Raw genomic sequence first — 19,942 nt, 5'->3', positions numbered from 1 at the left:
TCCTCTTTCTGTTCTTTCTGTATCTGTTTTTTCTCTCCGGCGGCTCCCCCTCTCTCTCTCTGTGTGTGTGTGTGTGTGTCTTACTGTTTCTCTGTCTCACTGTGTATGTCTTTTCCTCTTTCTGTATGTTTTGTGTCTCCTCCTGTGTGTGTGTGTCCCTCTGTTTCCTGTCTCTCTGTGTATGTGTTTTCCTCTTTCTGTTCTCTCTGTATCTCTTTGTCTCCCTCTCAGCCTCTCCCTCTCTCTCTCCCTCTCCCTCTCTCTCTCTGTGTGTGTGTGTGTGTGTCTTTCTGTTTCTCTGTCTCACTGTGTCTCTGTTTTCCTTTTCTGTTCTTTCTGTATCTGTTTTTGTCTCGGCCTCTCTGCAATGCTCTCTCTCTCTCTCTCTCTCTCTCTCTCTCTCTCTCTCTGTCTGTCTCTGAGTGTGTGTGTGTGTGTGTGTGTGTGTGTGTGTGTCTTTCTGTTTCTCTGTCTCACTGTGTATGTGTTTTCCTCTTTCATTCTTTCTGTATCTGTTTTTGTCTCCTTCTTCTGCTCTCTCTCTCTCTCTCTCTCTCTCTCTCTCTCTCTCTCTCTCTCTCTCTCTCTCTCTCTGTTTGTGTGTGTGTGTGTGTGTGTGTCTTACTGTTTCTCTGTCTTACTCTGTATGTGTTTTCCTGTTTCTGTTCTTTCTGTATCTGTTTTTGTCTCCTCCTCTCTGCAATGCTTCTCTCTCTCTCTCTCTCTCTCTCTCTCTCTCTCTCTGTCTCTCTCTCTCTGTGAGTTTTTGTGTCTTTGTGTTTGTCTTTGTTTCTCAGTCTCTTTGTGTATGTGTTTTCCTCTTTCCGTTCTTTCTATATCTGTTTTTGTCTCCTCATCTCTGCAGCTCTCTCTCTCTCTCTCTCTCTCTCTCTCTCTCTCTCTTCTCTCTCTCTCATTTCTATTATGAAGCCCTGACTGGTCTCTAACTCTGCCTCATGAATGCTGGGTTCAAAGATGTCTGCCACCATAGTTTACCCCAAACCAGGATCTCCTAAATGCCCTCCATAAAAGTGAGAATTCCAGCCATCCATTCAGATACTCTGATTTTCTCCATATAAACTGGAGTGCTATTCACTCTTACCTATGTTTCTCTCCTTAAATGATTAAAACTCTTACCCCAGATGATTTCTCCATTCCATTTCTTTGCAGAGAGCTGGTAAGGGAGTAGGCTGAGAGTTGAAAAGTGTTTCTAAATGTACATTTTTCAATTGGGCAATGTGTAGGAAAAAGAACATGAGCAAGTGTTCGGGCCATGAATCAACTTGAAATTGGCCATCACCTGTTGGAATGGTGACAGGATCAAAGGCATGCATTCCACAAGTCACTGGGAAAACAGGTGGACACCCACTGTAAACCCAGATGGTAAAGCATCTCCCAAGTGAGTTGCTAGGAATTTCATGACTTTGCAAAAGCATCAGGGAACTTAGAGGAACCATGGAGTCGTTGGTTGTTAGTAAGAATGTCCTTGGTACGTTGCTCATGGAAGAGAAGGGAGGAGCAGCCGCCCTTCGTAGCGCCCCAGTCATCTGCTGGCTCCTCAGTTCTCCTTGGTAGATGTGTTCTGTTTTAGTTTATTTTAGGTAGCCTTAGTAAAAATAGAGGGATTTATTGAAGAGGCAAAAGTACACCTCTTACAACCCAAGGGTAGAGACTTTAGCCAGACTCCACCAGGAACAAGAACTGGCAACTTAGAGGTCACAGGGAAGTGAAACTATGCACACTATGTTCTTGAGAACAAGTAGTCCTACATTTCTGCTTCTTTCTGTGCGTGGGTAAGTAGGATAAGTATGGCTTTTATAACACTTACATCATGGCATCCTAAATTTAACCACAGTGGGGAGACTAGTAATGCTTTGCTATGTAGCCCCGGCTGACCTCAAACTTATGAAAAGTTGTTTTAGCCTCCTTATACTGGGAATAATAGGCATGTGCCACTATACCTGACATAACCACAAATCTGTTTTTTAACTTAATGCATAGTTTGTTCAATATTCCTTGTGTGTATTTCATCTTCTACCCAAGGTTACAAGATCCTGTTTCTAAGCAGCCAACTCTTTCAGTTGTCCTTTCCCTGCTTTACTGTAGCTTTCTTTCCATTGGGTCCAAGAGGACAGAGACAGTCCTTCCTGACACTTATTTTATTATTGGGATGTTAGGGTGGTACATATTCAACCCCAACCAAGGAGGGCATCTCTTTAGGAAACTTATAAAGAAGTTCAGTGGGGGTGGGAAACTCACAAGAATCTCTCATCAATTCTATTCTAGAGGTCCAACAAGATGGTGTACAGATGGAGGGGAAGCAGAAATTCCAAAGGAAACTCACTTCAGAAGTGACATTCAGGAAGAAAAGTTCAAACAGTAAGAAAAGCAGTGAGTGTTCTTTTTTGGAGAAGAAAAATGTCCATTCAAAACACGTTCCTTCTGAAAAAAGATTGCATAAATCCAATTTGTATGGGAAGAACTTGAATCAGAATTTAGACTTACCCAGTCAGATTAAAATCTCTGCGAAAAAGAAACCCGATACAGCTAACGAATATAGGAAATCACTCAGCCATTCTGCATCCGATGTGAACAGAGATGAAATTTCAACTAGAAAGAAATGATGTGACAAGTCACCCAACAATAAATTGTTTGGTAAAGGTGACAAAAACCAAACAGGCAAGAAATGTGAGAAAGTATGCCGTCATAGCGCGTCCCATACCAAGGAAGACAAAATTCATACCGAGGAGAAACGGAAATCACCCTGCCATAGTCCATCTAAATCCGACAAGGCTCCAGGCTCTGGGAAACCTTATGAATGTAATCAATGTGGGAAGGTCCTCAGCCATAAACAGGGGCTCCTTGACCATCAAAGAACTCATACCGGGGAGAAACCATATGAATGTAACGAATGCGGGATAGCTTTCAGCCAAAAGTCCCACCTTGTCGTACATCAGAGAACTCACACTGGGGAAAAGCCTTACGAGTGTGTCCAGTGTGGCAAAGCCCACGGTCACAAACATGCCCTCACTGACCACCTGAGAATCCATACCGGAGAAAAGCCCTACAAATGTAACGAATGTGGCAAAACCTTTAGGCACAGCTCAAACCTTATGCAACACATAAGATCTCACACGGGCGAGAAGCCGTACGAGTGTAAGGAGTGTGGCAAATCCTTCAGATATAATTCATCTCTCACCGAACATGTGAGAACACACACGGGCGAAATACCCTATGAATGTAATGAATGTGGCAAAGCTTTTAAGTATGGCTCATCCCTGACTAAACACATGCGAATTCATACAGGCGAGAAGCCATTTGAATGTACTGAGTGTGGGAAGACTTTTAGCAAAAGGTCACACCTAGTTATACATCAGAGAACTCACACGAAGGAGAAACCTTATAAATGTAACGAGTGCGGCAAAGCCTTTGGACATAGCTCATCTCTTACCTACCATCTGAGAACTCACACCGGGGATTGCCCCTTTGAATGTAATCAATGTGGTAAGGCCTTTAAGCAAATTGAGGGCCTTACTCAACACCAGAGAGTTCATACAGGAGAGAAACCCTATGAGTGTGTCAAATGTGGAAAAGCCTTCAGTCAGAAGTCACACCTCATTGTACATCAGAGAACTCATACAGGGGAGAAGCCCTTTGAATGTTATGAGTGTGGAAAAGCCTTCAATGCAAAATCACAACTTGTTATTCATCAGAGATCCCACACTGGAGAGAAACCCTATGAGTGTGTTGAATGTGGTAAAGCCTTCAAACAAAATGCTTCTCTTACCAGACATATGAAAACTCACTCGGAAGAGCAATCTCAGGAGGAAGATTAATGTGGGAACTCTGACAGCTGACAGGTTTGGTATTGTTTAACCTTCAAGATGGTCTCAGTTTGATGATGTTAGAGTCTTTTTGTAAGAGTATGAATCTTTACATGAGATCATTAGATGGTAATAAAGTTTAAACTTCATCCTAAAGCTTTACAGGAAATACTGTGTTTTTACACTTGTTACAAATTGTCTCCATATTTAGATTAAAATAGGAAACTCTTAAGATTGTGAACAAGGAGATGAGGGGATAGCGTAATCAGTAAAAGCTTGTTAAGCGGTATAGAGATCTGAATCCCATCCCTAGGACCCACGTCAAAATCTAGATGTGCTGCTGTGCTCTTGCAACCTCATAATTGGGAAAGTTGAGACAGGAGAATCTCCTGAGACTACCTGGCCAACCAGACTTGCTTAATTTACAAGCCATAGGTCAGAGGGAAAACCTTTTAAAGACAGGGTACAGTGCTCCTGAGAAATGGTACTCGTGTTCACACACACACACACACACACACACACACACACACACACACACACACTCATTTGTGAAAATGTTAATTAGGGCAACAAACGATAAAATATAATAATTCATGAACTTTTTAGGCGTGTGCTTAGCCACCACAATTAGTATTTAATTTGCATTTACGCTTACTGCATACTAGGGCCTGTGTAAAATACAGATGAGGGTACCCTCTGGTAACGTAAGCTTTCTTTGTTTATGTCTTCGTTAGCTTCTGAATTAATAGAAAACTTTGGGGAGTTGTTTTGTTTTGTTTTGTTTTGTTTGAGACAGAATCTTACCAGCCTGGAACTTGTTATGTAGACCAGGCTGACCTTGAACTTGTTATGTAGACCAGGCTGGCCTTGAACTCACAGAGATGTGCCTGTTTCTGCCTCCCAAGTGCTAGAATTAAAGACTTCAATAGAAAACTTTGAGAGGTTTTGTCTAAATATTGTTAATAAGAGTTGAATAAAAATGTGGAAAACAGCTGGGAATGTGTTGTAGTGAATGCTACGTGCTATATCGTTTCAGTACAGAAATCAGATTGTTGAACAGTGTATATAGTATGTTCTCACTGTGGACAAAGACTGTGTATGTGTGTCTGTCTTTTTATGCCTCTGTGTACATGTATATGCATTTATACCGATATATTTGTATATGAATAGACTTGGTTTTTTTAACCTAGAAGAAAATAGGGGCTACCACTGAACACAGGAGTGCAGCATGGATGTCTGACATTTTTATCATGTACATGAGACTTATTCAAATATATATCACATTAAAATACTTTTATATGTACAAATTAACACAGTTTAAAAATAGAGCCGAGTGTATTCCACAGTGTTATTTGACAAAGTGACCTGAGATTTCTATACTCATTTATGAAGGAGTTTGAAGTATGGTATTAAACCTCGATATTCATAAAGAGTTTCCTATAGAACACAGATTTTGTTAACATGACTCATAACTGTAACTACTTTATTTCTCTTGTTTGCTATTAAAAACTAAAGATGGATTCTTGTTGCAGATGAGTCTTTATTTTATATTCAGAATGCTAATTCACAAGTGTTTTAGCCGAGGATTTCAGCTGTATTGCGACAAATGCCTCCACACCCTGTTCTTACCCAGTAGCAGATACCGCTGCATACTCAGCTTCTCACAGAGTCTGCTTCAGAATGCTTGGCGGGGAAGCATTCCAGAAGGTTCTGTACAGCAGCATGATTCTGTTTTCAAGAGACCTGTCTGCCATTGCAAACTATTAGCTAGGTTCTATTGCTGATAAGACACCATGACTAAAAGCAAAGGGTTCGTTTCATCTTGTAGCTTAGAGTTCACCATCCAGGGAATTCAGGGCAGGAACCTAGAGGTAAGAGGTCATAGAGGAGTACTGCTTACTGGCTTGCTTCTCATAGCATGCTCCACCTGCTTTCTTGTACATTAGGACTGTCAGCCCAGGGTGGCCTCTCCAACAGTGAGCTGGGCAGCATTCTCAAGTCAACCGTCAAACAAAGTGCACCACAGGCTTTCCCACGTACCCTTCTAGCAGGAGCATTTCTCAGTTGACATCCCCCTCACACATCATAATCCCAACTCTGGAAACTGGTTTAAGATGATGTCTCTGAAGCAAGCTTACAAAATATACTCTTGGGCTGGAGATGGCTTGGTCATTAAAGGATAATCTCACAACCAGAAGAATAAACATTCAGTTCCCAGCACCCACAGCAGTCTCTCCAGTCAAAACAAAGTGAAACAAAACAAAACAAAAACAGGCCCATCTCACCCCTTCCCTGAAAAGAAAATATTTGATTGTCTGTAACCTTTTATATTCTCACAGCATATTCATTAAATCCCATCTCAAAACACCATGGCCCAGTCGTTAGAACTTGTCTAGTCCTGTTCCGTCCCCCTCAGTATTTTATCTACAAGGCAGTGTAGCACAATAGTAGGCCCCAAACATAGGTGATTAAATACTTCATTCTGGTTCTTCCCAACATCCTCATTTCAGAGAACAATGAGCATAAATATGGGCAAAGTCTGTGTGTTCACATGTGCATGCTTGTATTGGGGGATTATTGATTACCCTAGGAATATTGTGCTTTCATATCCAAATAATTGCTCTTCAGTGAAGAAAGTGCAATACGAGATCCATTGGCATTGGTAATTTCTCTCCAAGTGGAAGTCCGGCACTGTACACAGAGCTGCAGAAAGCCTGCATCTTTTTTTTTGTGTACGTGAGTACACTGTAGCTGTCTTCAGACACCAGAAGACGGCATTAGATTCCATTACAGATGGTTGTGAGCCACCATGTGGTTGCTGGGAATTGAACTCAGGACTCTCTGGAAGAGCAGTCAGTGCTCTTAACCGCTGAGCCATCTCTCCAACCCCAAGCCTGCATCTTTTTAGAAGGGTATCCTGAATGGTAGACATTAGTGCTTCGAGTCATTTTGTGTAGTAAAAATAAATTCTCTCTTTGGTGAATGAAAAAAAAAAGTAAGAGAACTAGATGTCAGGGCTGAGGGTGGTTCAGTAGACACTGAAGTGTAAGGATAAGGACCAGCAACTACATAGAAGGAAGGCCAGGCATGCACAGGTTGCACCAAATCCAGGTCAAGCATCAGAGAACTCCAGATTTCTCCCCACTATATCTAATTGTCAGAATTTAAGTGACTGCTTCAGTGAGCTAGAACGAGGCTCTGCTTGGCCACAAATGTGCACTGTACTTGTGTCTGTCATATAGCAGTTTTCTTCAAACCAAAACTTCTGTTCTTCAGTGTTCTAAAGCGTGTGCTCAGAGAGTCCTAAAGAAGAGCTCTTTAAGACTTAGGATGTAGGGCCTGGAGAGATGGCTCCAGTGAGCACTGGATTCTCTCCCACAGGATCTGGCTTTGATTCCCAGCACTCACACAGCAGGTCCTGGGGCCTACTAAGTCTGGGGACCTGTTCACTGGGAGCATATTATGACGTATTTGTGATTGATAAGCTGGACTCCAAGGTGCTTCTCAATGGAAGGGAGACACTCGTATCAGCCTGTGTTGGCCCAAATGACCTTTATACTTTAGAAATAGGAGGGTGGGTCAATGAAGGAATGTGGTTGATGTGAGCCCACAGAGCAAGTTTAAGATGTATTTGAAAAGAGAACCCAGAGGTTCTGAATTAGCCTTCATTTTATCTCCAAACACTTATGTCTGTAGTGGGAGTGTAAGAGGGCCCCAGATCCTATAACTCACTCCATGATGGAAGTACCATTCAGGCTGTAAGCAGTGTGTAGACAGCACCGCCTGCCAGAACTCAGGGCCTAATCCATCTGTGTGTCTGTGTGTCTTTCTATGTGTCTCTGTCAGTTCTGTTTACCTGTAATGACCAGTGGCTTCCTCTGGTATGAGAAGCCCCTGGCTTAAGACCTATGCCCAATCCTGTTGGGGACCCAAATGCTTTTGGCTTTGCCAGGTCACCTAAACAAAGAAACACACACACACACGCACACGCACGCACATGCACACGCACACACGTGGACACACACACACACCCTCCACGTGCCCCACTCAGGGAGCAGGAGCACTTGCTTATTTGTTGCTTGACTCTCAGTCTCAATCAGGGTTGCTCCCTGGGTGGAGGTGGGGAGAGGCCAGGCCTCTCATCCAGGGTCCTTTCCTCTAAGCAGCATGAACACAGGGAGGAGGAAATAGCTACCTAAGGTGAGTCCCCCTCTGTTCCACCCATATCTGCTCTAAGCAGCTCCAGAGAAGCAGAAAAGTTCCCCTCAGCTGAGCCTGAAGGGGAAGAGAAAGTTCTCCTTTATGATTTATGTCGCCTTTTAAATCAATGATCTGTGTCTTAGGGTTTCATTGCTGTGAGGAGACATCATGACCAAGGTAACTCTTATACAGGAAAACATTTAATTGGGGCAGCTTACAGTTTTAGAGGTTTAGTTCATTATCATGGCCGTGGGAAGCGAGGCAGCATCCAGGCAGACATTGAAGAGTTGAGAGTTCCATATCTTGATCCCAAGGCAGCCAGGAAGAGACTGTCTAATGTGGGCAGCCAGGGGGGAGCTTGAGGATAGGAGCTCAAAGCCCACCCCACAGTGATGAACTTCTGCCAACAAGGCCACACCTATTCTGACAAGGCCACACACCCTAATGTCACTTCCCAGGAGCCGAGCATATTTAAGCCCACACAATCCACTGTAACTTTAATTTTTTTCAAATCCTATTTTTAATGATGGTTCTTAAACGCTTTAACCTTCCTTGTAACCCACCACCCACCAGAGGCAGTACAAAGGAAAGGATATAAGGGAAGTAGACCTGTTTAGAAAAGTTCTTTGGAGCAACTCCAATCTGTGTTGTCTGGAAATTGGCAGTTTAGTTCATGCGTCAGCAGCAGCAGCTCAATCCACGGGCAAACACTTCACAGATACACCAGTAGTCCAGTTTGGTAGAATCCAGTTAGCAACAATGGTAACAACCTAGTGGAGACAGCCAGGCTTCAGCCTAGGATCCAGTCAGCAGGGGCCAACAGGAACACCAGAAGTTCTTGGCTGTGTCTGTCAGGGATGTGAAGATTGACAAAGCCTCGAGACCCACAAGCTTTGCACAGCTGGACCAGTAAGCTAGGCTCTGTCTGTCCCTCTGTGGAGTCCTATTTACACCCTCCAAGCATCATGTGTCCACCATGTGTCATGCCTCAGCATGTGCATCCAATCAGCCCGAGTCCGCCAAGAAACTGCAGCACACCACTATTCTACCAGAAGCTTTTTGGTGCATTTCTCTCTATGGAGTCCTGACAACTGCACCTCAACTATGCCATGTAAGGTGGACCAACACATGCATGTTGTTAGAAAAGAATCCTTCATCGTGTGTCCTTTCCTGTGCTTGCTTTAGCAGAATATCATCTCTCCTGTGTCTGCTTCAGCCAAACATTCCTTCACGTGTTTGCCCTAGCAAAACACCATCCAACTGTGTTGCTGTAAAATTATAAAAAAAGCTTTCTTTTCCCCCGTACTAGATCCGGCACCATAGTGCCCCAAGACATCTGGTAGATATCTTCATCTCACTCAGCAAAGCTTCTCACCCGCTCTGCTCCATCCCATACCACACTGCCTATGACTACTCTCTGAGCCTGGCAACAATCTCTCTACCCATCCAGACCCAAGGCAGGTTGAACCAGGCCAGAAATATACATCCCAAGTCCATGGCAGCTTAGGGTCTCCGGCTGCCACATAACTCTCTTTGATTTAAATCTCCACATGAAAGAACACACAACACAATAACCTCTGATCCAATTGATAAGATATAATTGCCCACCTAAACATACAAAGCCCTGTCCACATCCATCCCTTAAGAATATTCATGACCTGTAAATGTGCAGAGAGGAATCTTCACATCAGCGTCCATATTCTCTCCGCTGCTTCCTCTGCCTCACTCCAGTCTCCTCCTCTCTCTAAAACTTTTCTCCCCTCATCCCTCCTTCTCATCCAATGGCAGGCCTCATTCTATCTTGTACCTGCCTTCGCCTGTGTGACATCCTACACAACAGACTTTCCAAACAACCTTTAAGTTTCCACTTCAACCCACAACCTACCATTCTCTGAAAAAGAGTTTAAAACACAAAACCAAAAATCACCCCTGGACTAGATATGGGGAACGACACCAGACAGTACAGCCTGTAAAAACCAGATTCTCCCTCTATCCAACACTGACCGAGCAAACCTTAAGCAATTTTCACTAGGTTCAGATGCTAAAAAGATTCCCTTTGTTACCGACTCATATTTAACCAGAATCTGAGCACATCTTGGTGGCCACGGTGTCTTTATTGATACTCATAAGCTCAATGCAGACAGTGTTTGTCTTCTGAGAATCCGTGGATGGTTTAGGACTCATAAGGGTGTCTGTGTGACAGAGTCTGGCCCTCAGGGTCATGGATTAATATTGCTTAAAAACCAACAGTAGAGGCTTTGAAGAAGTCATCCAGGGTTAAGAACTTGGGGTAGTGGGCAGAGTTTATTTGAGCAATTCGTGGAAATTAAATAAAGCAAATATAGATAACTATCGGTTCAAAGGATAAATTCAAAAGTAAGTTAGAAAATGTTGCAAGACAATGGGATGAGAACAGGACGTTACAGTTCACTGGGTGAAAAAGCAATGTCAAAGGTTATAACAGTAGATTCCCCCTGTATAACTACCTCAAGTGGCAACCAAATTCTACACCTCCAGAAACTACCAAAAAAGGACAAACTCAACTCAAAATGATGTAATATAATTTACATCACAGAATGGAGGAAGTAAAGATTAGAGCCCCTCTCTTTCATTCTATAAGTTCTGTCCCTTTGGAGAACCCTGACTAATACAGATTTTAGTACCAGAAGAGGTTCTAGCACAACAGTAGGTCTGCAAGTGGTGTCCTTGCCCTGTCCAGCTTAGCGCTCAGTCCTATCCCCAGCTCTTCTACAAGAGTCCCCGAGCTCGGCCTGATGTTTCACTGTGGGTGTCTGCATCTGTTTCCATTCAGTGCTGGATGAAGCCTCTCAGGAGACAGCTATGCCAGGCTCCTGTCTTCAGGCATAGCAGAGTATCACTAAGACTGTCAGGGGTTGACTCTCTCAACTGGAATGGATCTCAAGGTGGGCAGTCATTGGTTGGCCATTCCCTCAAACTCTGCTCCATCTTTGTCCCTGAACATCATGGAGGCAGGACAAATTTTGGGTTGAAGGTTTTGTAGGTGGATTAATGTCTCCCTCCCTCCACTGGAAGTCCTGCCTGGCTATAGGAGATGGCCACTTCAATCTCCATATTCCCTGCTAGTAGGAGTCTAAGGTAGGTCATCCCTATAGACTCCCCAGAGCCTCCCTTATCCTAGATCTCCTAGTTCCAGAATTGCCCCCCACCAGTTTCTGTTCTCACACCCAGACCTCCCCAGCACCCTCTCCCCACACCTGATCCCTGTCACAGTTCCCCTCCTCACCCCCTCTCCCACCCATCTACCTTTGATGACTATTTTGTTTCCTTCTGAGTGAGATTCATGAAGCCTCCCTTGGGCCCTCCTAATTACCTTTGAGTCTGTGGATTGTAGTATGGTTATCCTGCACTTTATGGCTAATGTCTACTTATAAGTGACTAGATACCATGCATATCTTTCTGGATCTGAATCACCTCACTCAGGACGATATTTTTCTAGTTCCATCCATTTGCCCGCAAATTTCACGAAGTCTTTGTTTTTAATAGCTGAATAGTATTTCATTGTGTAGATGTACCACATTTTCTTTTTTCCATTCAGCAGTTGAGGAACATCTGGGCTATTCCCAATTCCTGGCTACTACAAATAAAGCTGCTATGATCACAGTTGAGCGAGTGTCTTTGTGGTAGAGCGGGGTATGTTTGGGGCATATAGCTGAGACTTCAGGTTCATTTCCAATTTTCTGAGAAACTGCCAAATTGATTTCCAAAGTGGTTGTCCAAGTTTGCACTCCCACCAGCAATGGGTGAATATTCCCTTTCCCCACATCTTTACCAGCATGTGCTGTCCCCTTACTTTTTGATTATAACCATTCTGATTGGCGTATGATGGAATATCGGAGCCATTTTAATTTGCATTTCCTGAGGACTGAGGACACTGAAAATTCCTTTAAGTGCTTCTCAGCTATTCAAGATTCCTCTGTTGAGAATTCTCTGTTTAGCTCTGTAGCCCAGAGTTCTTGGTGTTCTTTGGGAATTCGTCTCCTGTGCCAATGTGTTCAAGGAAGTTCCCCCACTTTCTCTTCTATTAGGTTCAGTATGTCCGGTTTTATGTTGAGGTCCTTGATCCACTTGGACTTGGTTTTGTGCAGGGTGATAGATATGGCTCTATTTGCATTCTTCTACATGCAGACATTCAGTTAAACCAGCACCATTTGATTGGAGATGCTTCTTTTTTCCATCCCATGATTTTGGCTTCTTTATCAAAAATCAAGTGTCCATAGGTGTGTGTGTGTGTGTGTGTGTGTGTGTGTGTGTGTGTATGATTTCCAGACCTTTGATTTTATTCCATTCATCAACCTGTCTGTCTCTGTAACAACACGGTGTAGTTTTTATTACAATTGGCTCTGTAGTGCAGCTTGAAATCAGGATGGTGATTCCTCCAGAGGTTCTTTTATTGTTCAGGATTGTTTTGTTTATCCTGGGTTTTTGGTTTTCTATTTGAGGTTGAGAACTGCTCTGTAAAGGTCTGTAATGAATTGCGTTGGAATTATGGTGGCAGTTGCCCTGAACTCATAGATTGCTTTGGGCTATATGGCCATTTTCGCTGTGTCAATCCTACTGACCCATGAGCATGGGAGTTATTTCGATCTTCTGATAACTCCCCTGATTTCTTTATTCAGGGACTTGAAGTTCTTGTCATACAGGTCTTTCACTTGCTTGGTTAGAGTTACACCACCATAGTTTGCATTATTCATGGCTATTGTAAAGGTTGCTGCTTCCCTAATTTCTTTCTCAGCCTGTTTATTGTTTTATAAAGGAGGGCTACTGATTTATTCTGAGTTAATTTTGTATCCAGCCACTTTGCTGAAGGTGTTTATCAGCTGGTAGAATTTTGGGAGTCACATACGTGTACTATCACATCATCTGTGAATAGTGATACCTTGACTTCTTCCTTTCCAATTTGTTCCCCTTTGATCTCCTTTAGTTGTCTTAGTGCTCTAGCTAGAACTTCCTCCAAGCACTATGTTAAATTGATAGAGAGAAAATGGGCAGCCTTGTCTTATCCCTGATTTTAGTGGAACTGCTTTATATTTTTCTTTTATTTTTTTGATGTTGGCTTTTGGCTTGCTGTATATTGCTTTTATTTTATTTTATTTTATTTTTAACTTGAGTATTTCTTATTTACATTTCGATTGTTATTTCTTTTCCCGTTTTACAAGCCAATATTCCCCTAATCCCTCCCTCTTCCCTTCTTTATGGGTGTTCCCCTCCCCATCCTCCCCGCATTGCCGCCCTCCTCACAACAATCACGTTCAGTCTTAGCAGGACCCAGAGCTTCCCCTTACAATGATGATCTTACTAGGATATTCAATGCTACCTATGAGGTCAGAGTCCAGGATCAGTCCATGTATAGTCTTTAGGTAGTGGCTTAGTCCCTGGAAGCTCTGGTTGCTTGGCATTGTTGTTCACATGGGGTCTCAAGCCCCTTCAAGCTCTTCCAGTTTTTTCTCTGATTCCTTTAACGGGGGTCCTGTTCTCAGTTCAGTGGTTTGCTGCTGACATTCGCCTCTGTATTTGTTGTATTCTTGCTGTGTCTCTCAGGAGAGGTCTACGTCCGGCTCCTGTCGGCCTGTACTTCTTTGCTTCATCCATCTTGTCTAATTGGGTGGCTGTATATGTAGGGGCCACATGTGGGGCCGGCTCTGAACGGGTGTTCCTTCAGTCTCTGTTTTAATCTTTGCCTCTCTATTCCCTGCCAAGGGTATTCTTGTTCCCCTTTTAAAGAAGGAATGAAGCATTCACATTTTGATCATCCATCTTGAGTTTCATGTGTTCTAGGCATCTAGGGTAATTCAAGCATTTGGGCTAATAGCCACTTATCAATGAGTGCATACCATGTGTGTTTCTCTGTGATTGGGTTACCTCACTCAGGATGATATTTTCCAGTTCCAACCATTTGCCTACGAATTTCATAAAGTCATTGTTTTTGATAGCTGAGTAATAGTCCATTGTGTAGATGTACCACATTTTCGGTATCCATTCCTCTGTTGAAGGGCATCTGGGTTCTTTCCAGCTTCTGGCTATTATAAATAAGGCTGCGATGAACATAGTGGACCACGTGTCCTTTTTATATGTTGGGGCATCTTTTGGGTATATGCCCAATAGAGGTATAGCTGGATCCTCAGGCAGTTCAATGTCTAATTTTCTGAGGATCCTCCAGACTGATTTCCAGAATGGTTGTACCAGTCTGCAATCCCACCAACAATGGAGGAGTGATCTTCTTTCTCCCCATCCTCGCCAGCATCTGCTGTCACCTGAGTTTTTGATCTTAGCCATTCTCACTGGTGTGAGGTGAAATCTCAGGGTTGTTTTGATTTGCATTTCCCTTATGACTAAAGATGTTGAACATTTCTTTAGGTGTTTCTCAGCCATTCGGCATTCCTCAGCTGTGAATTCTTGTTTAGCTCTGAACCCCATTTTTTAATAGGGTTATTTGTCTCCCTGTGGTCTAACTTCTTGAGTTCTTTGTATATTTTGGATATAAGGCCTCTATCTGTTGTAGGATTGGTAAAGATCTTTTCCCAATCTGTTGGTTGCCGTTTTGTCCTAACCACAGTGTCCTTTGCCTTACAGAAGCTTTGCAGTTTTATGAGATCCCATTTGTCGATTCTTGATCGTAGAGCATAAGCCATTGGTGTTTTGTTCAGGAAATTTTTTCCAATGCCTATGTGTTCGAGATGCTGCCCTAGTTTTTCTTCTATTAGTCTGAGTGTATCTTGTTTGATGTGGAGGTCCTTGATCCACTTGGACTTAAGCTTTGTACAGGGTGATAAGCATGGCTCGATCTGCATTCTTCTACATGTTGACCTCCAGTTGAACCAGCACCATTTGCTGAAAATGCTATCTTTTTTCCATTTGATAGTTTTGGCTCCTTTGTCAAAAATCAAGTTCCCATAGGTGTGTGGGTTCATTTCTGGGTCTTCAATTCTGTTCCATTGGTCTATCTGTCTGTCTCTGTACCAATACCATGCAGTTTTTATCACTATTGCTCTGTAATACTGCTTGAGTTCAGGGATAGTGATTCCCCGTGAAGTCCTTTTATTGTTGAGGATAGTTTTAGCTATCCTGGGTTTTTGTTATTCCAGATGAATTTGCAAATTTTTCTGTCTAACTCTTTGAAGAATTGGATTGGTATTTTGATGGGGATTGCATTGAATCTGTAGATCGCTTTTGGTAAAATGGCCATTTTTACTATATTAATCCTGCCAATCCATGAGCATGGGAGATCTTTCCATCTTCTGAGGTCTTCTTCAATTTCTTTCTTCAGAGTCTTGAAGTTCTTATTGTACAGATCTTTTACTTGCTTGGTTAAAGTCACACCGAGGTACTTTATATTATTTGGGTCTATTATGAAGGGTGTCGTTTCCCTAATTTCTTTCTCGGCATGTTTCACTTTTGTGTAGAGGAATGCTACTGATTTATTTGAGTTAATTTTATACCCAGCCACTTTGCTGAAGTTGTCTATCAGCTTTAGTAGTTCTCTGGTGGATCTTTTGGGATCACTTAAATATACTATCATATCATCTGCAAATAGTGATATTTTGACTTCTCCTTTTCCGATCTGTATCCCCTTGACCTCCTTTTGTTGTCTGATTGCTCTGGCTAGAACTTCAAGAACTATATTGAATAAGTAGGGAGAGAGTGGGCAACCTTGTCTAGTCCCTGATTTTAGTGGGATTGCTTCAAGTTTCTCTCCATTTCGTTTAATGTTAGCAACTGGTTTGCTGTATATGGCTTTTACTATGTTTAGGTATGGGCCTTGAATTCCTATTCTTTCCAGGACTTTTATCATGAAGGGGTGTTGAATTTTGTCAAATGCTTTCTCAGCATCTAATGAAATGATCATGTGGTTCTGTTCTTTCAGTTTGTTTATATAATGGATCACGTTGATGGTTTTCCATATATTAAACCATTCATGCCTGGGATGAAGCCTACTTGATCATGGTGGATGATTGTTTTGATGTGCTCTTGGATTCGGTTTGCCAGAATTTTATTGAGTATTTTTGCATCGATATTCATAAGGGAAATTGGTCTGAAGATCTCTTTCTTTGTTGGGTCTTTGTGTGGTTTAGGTATAAGAGTAATTGTGGCTTCATAGAAGGAATTCGGTAGTGCTCCATTTGTTTCAATTTTGTGGAATAGTTTGGATAATATTGGTATGAGGTCTTCTATGAAGGTCTGATAGAATTCTGCACTAAACCCGTCTGGACCTGGGCTCTTTTTGGTTGGGAGACCTTTAATGACTGCTTCTATTTCCTTAGGAGTTATGGGGTTGTTTAACTGGTTTATCTGTTCCTGATTTAACTTGTTACCTGGTATCTGTCTAGGAAATTGTCCATTTCCTGCAGATTTTCAAGTTTTGTTGAATATAGGGTTTTATAGTAAGATCTGATGATTTTTTGAATTTCCTCTGAATCTGTAGTTATGTCTCCCTTTTCATTTCTGATTTTGTTAATTTGGACACACTCTCTGTGTCCTCTCGTTAGTCTGGCTAAGGGTTTATCTATCTTGTTGATTTTCTCAAAGAACCAACTTTTGGTTCTGTTGACTCTTTCTATGGTCCTTTTTGTTTCTACTTGGTTGATTTCAGCTCTGAGTTTGATTATTTCCTGCCTTCTACTCCTCCTGGGTGTATTTGCTTCTTTTTGTTCTAGAGCTTTTAGGTGTGTTGTCAAGCTGGTGACATATGATCTTTCCTGTTTCTTTCTGCAGGCATTCAGAGCTATGAGTTTTCCTCTTAGCACAGCTTTCATTGTGTCCCATAAGTTTGGGTATGTTGTACCTTCATTTTCATTAAATTCTAGAAAGTCTTTAATTTCTTTCTTTATTTCTTCCTTGACCAGGTTATCGTTGAGTAGAGCATTGTTCAACTTCCACGTACATGTGGGCATTCTTCCCTTATTGTTATTGAAGACCAGCTTTAGGCCGTGGTGGTCCGATAGCACGCATGGGATTATTTCTATCTTTCTGTACCTGTTGAGGCCTGTTTTTTGACCAATTATATGGTGAATTTTGGAGAAAGTACCATGAGGAGCTGAGAAGAAGGTATATCCTTTTGCTTTAGGATAGAATGTTCTATAAATATCTGTTAAGTCCATTTGGCTCATGACTTCTCTTAGTCTGTCTATATGTCTGTTTAATTTCTGTTTCCATGATCTGTCCATTGATGAGAGTAGGGTGTTGAAATCCCCTAATGTTATTGTGTGAGGTGCAATGTGTGTTTTGAGCTTCAATAAGGTTTCTTTTACGTATGTAGGTGCCCTTGTATTTGGGGCATAGATATTTAGGATTGAGAGTTCATCTTGGTGCATTTTTCCTTTGATGAATATGAAGTGTCCTTCCTTATCTTTTTTGATGACTTTTAGTTGAAAATTGATTTTATTTGATATTAGAATGGCTACTCCAGCTTGCTTCTTCTGACCATTTGCTTGGAAAGTTGTTTTCCAGGCTTTCACTCTGAGGTAATGTCTGTCTTTGTCTCTGAGGTGTGTTTCCTGTAGGCAGCAGAATGCAGGGTCCTCGTTGCATATCCAGTTTGTTAATCTATGTCTTTTTATTGGGGAGTTGAGGCCATTGATGTTGAGAGATATTAAGGAATAGTGATTTTGCTTCCTGTTATATTCATATTTGGATGTGAGGTTATGTTTGTGTGCTTTTCTTCTCTTTGTTTTGTTGCCAAGACGATTAGTTTCTTACTTCTTCTAGGGTATAGCTTGCCTCCTTATGTTGGGCTTTACCATTTATTATCCTTTGTAGGGCTGGATTTTGGGCTGCATTTGTGTTCTCTTAGGGTCTGTGGAAGGACATCTGTCCAGAATCTTTCTGGCTTTCATAGTTTGGCTTAAAAGTCTGGTGTGTGATTCTGATAGGTCTGCTTTTATATGTTACTTGACCTTTTTCCTTACTGCTTTTAATATTTTCTTTATTTTAAAGCGCTTGGTGTTTTGACTATTATGTGACGGAGGTTTTTTCTTGGTCCAATCTATTTGGAGTTCTGTAGGCTTTTTTGTATGCCTATGGGCATTTTTTTTTAGGTTAGGAAGCTTTTCATATGATTTTGTTGGAAGATATTTATGGTCCTTTGAGCTGGAGTCTTCACTCTCTTCTATACCTATTATCCTTAGGTTTGATCTTCTCATTGAGTCCTGGATTTCTGTATGTTTTGGACCAGTAGCTTTTTCCGCTTTTACATTATCTTTGACAGTTGAGTCAATGATTTCTATGGAATCTTCTGCTCCTGAGATTCTCTCTTCCATCTCTTGTATTCTGTTGGTGATGCTTGTATCTACAGCTCCTTGTCTCTTCTTTGGTTTTCTATATCCAGGTTGTTTCATGTGTTCTTTCTGATTGCTTCTATTTCCATTTTAATTCCTTCAACTGTTTGATTGTGTTTTCCCTGAATTCTTTCAGGATTTTTTGTGACTCTCTATGGGCTTCTACTTGTTTATTTATGTTTTCCTGAATTTTTAGGGATTTTTTTCTCTGTAGGCTTTACTTGTTTTATTTTATGTTTTCTAAGGAGTTTCATGTCTTTTGAAGTCCTCCTGTAAAGCATCATGGTCAAATATGATTTTTGAAACTAGATCTTGCTTTTCTGGTGTTGGATATTCCGTGTTTGCTTTGGTGGAGAATTGGGGCCTGATGATGCCATGTAGTCTTGGTTTTCTGTTGGGTTCCTTATGCCAGTTTCTCACCATCAGATTATTCTCTAGTGTTACTTTGTTCTGCTATTTTGACAGTGGTTAGACTGTCCTATATGCCTGTGTATCAGGAGTTGCAGACCTGTTTTCCCAGGTTTTCTTTCAGCCAGTTATGGAGGAGAGTTATCTGCTTTGGGGCATGTAGTTTTTCTATCTCAGGTCTTCAGCTATTCCTGGGGCCTGTGGTTCGAGTTTACCAGGCAGGTCGCTTGAGATGGATGTCTTATCTGTGGTCCCGAGGCTCAAGTTTGCTGTGCCAGAGTTCTTTCAAAGGCAAATGGGCAGCAACCAGTGAAGATCAGCCAGCTTCTTTCCAGGAGCTTTCCGTGCACCAGGGTTCCAGATGGCATTTGTGTTTTCTCTGGAGTCAGAAGGGGCAGATTGTGTGTCTTCTTAGGCATGTGTCTGCCTCTGAAGGTTTAGCCTTCCCACGTGGGATTTGGGAGCAGAGAATGTTTATCTGGTCCCTTCAGGTCCGCAGTGTCTCAGACGCAGCTGGATTTCTACTCCTGGCCTCCCTATCCACTGGGAACCAGAGGCCGTAAACAGTTTTCTTCTTGGGCCAGGATGTGGGCAGGGTGGGTGAGTGTTGGTGGTCTCTTCCACTCTGTGAGTCCAGAGTACCCACCTGTCCACTAGTGTTCTATCTCCCACGGGTTTGGGAGTAGAGAGTCATGGCAGGATCTGCTGGTTTGGACCAAGCAACACTGGAAGTGGGATTCAGTCCTAGAGGAATTTCACTTCCAGTGTCCTGAGTTCACCAGGCAGGTTGCTGCTTGGCAGAAAGTTGGTCTTTACCAGTCCCGAGGCTCAAGTTTGGTTTGCAAGTGCTTTGTATTTCTCCGTGACAGAAAGCAACTAGGAAGATTCAGGCCGCCTTCGGGAGCTTCTCAACACGAGGGTTCAGATTACGCTTGGTGTTTTCTCTGAATTGCATTGTGTGTAGAGTGCAGTTTCTTCTGGTTTCCCAGGTATTCTGCCTCTCTGAAGGCTTCTTCAGCTCTCCTCCCACGGATTTGGAAGTAGAGAACTGTTTATCCAATGGTCCCTTCAGGTTCGTGTAGGTTCTCAGACGCAGCGGCGCGAATAATGTTTTTGATGTGTTCCTGGATTCAGTTTGCAAGCATTTTATCAAGAATATTGGCATCAATGTTCATAGTGGAAATTCGTCTGAAGTTC

At 42.3% G+C, this 19,942-nt stretch overlaps 2 protein-coding genes across 2 annotated transcripts in view; one reads left to right on the top strand and one right to left on the bottom strand.

The window, feature by feature from the left end:
* Zfp37 (ZFP37 zinc finger protein) overlaps window positions 1-19,942 on the bottom strand; it is a 91,202-nt gene that overhangs the window by 3,346 nt on the left and 67,914 nt on the right.
* Znf883 (zinc finger protein 883) lies at window positions 2,019-5,344 on the top strand. The gene has a single exon (XM_032903401.1). The coding sequence runs from the start codon at window positions 3,114-3,116 to the stop codon at window positions 3,834-3,836; it is 723 nt and encodes a 240-aa protein (XP_032759292.1). The 5' UTR covers window positions 2,019-3,113; the 3' UTR covers window positions 3,837-5,344.

The sequence above is a fragment of the Rattus rattus genome, chromosome 1 (genome assembly GCF_011064425.1).
Source record: "Rattus rattus isolate New Zealand chromosome 1, Rrattus_CSIRO_v1, whole genome shotgun sequence".
NCBI classification, from domain to species: Eukaryota; Metazoa; Chordata; class Mammalia; order Rodentia; family Muridae; genus Rattus; species Rattus rattus.
The sequence above is the reverse complement of the archived record's forward strand: the minus strand, read 5'-3'. Positions and strand labels throughout refer to the sequence as shown.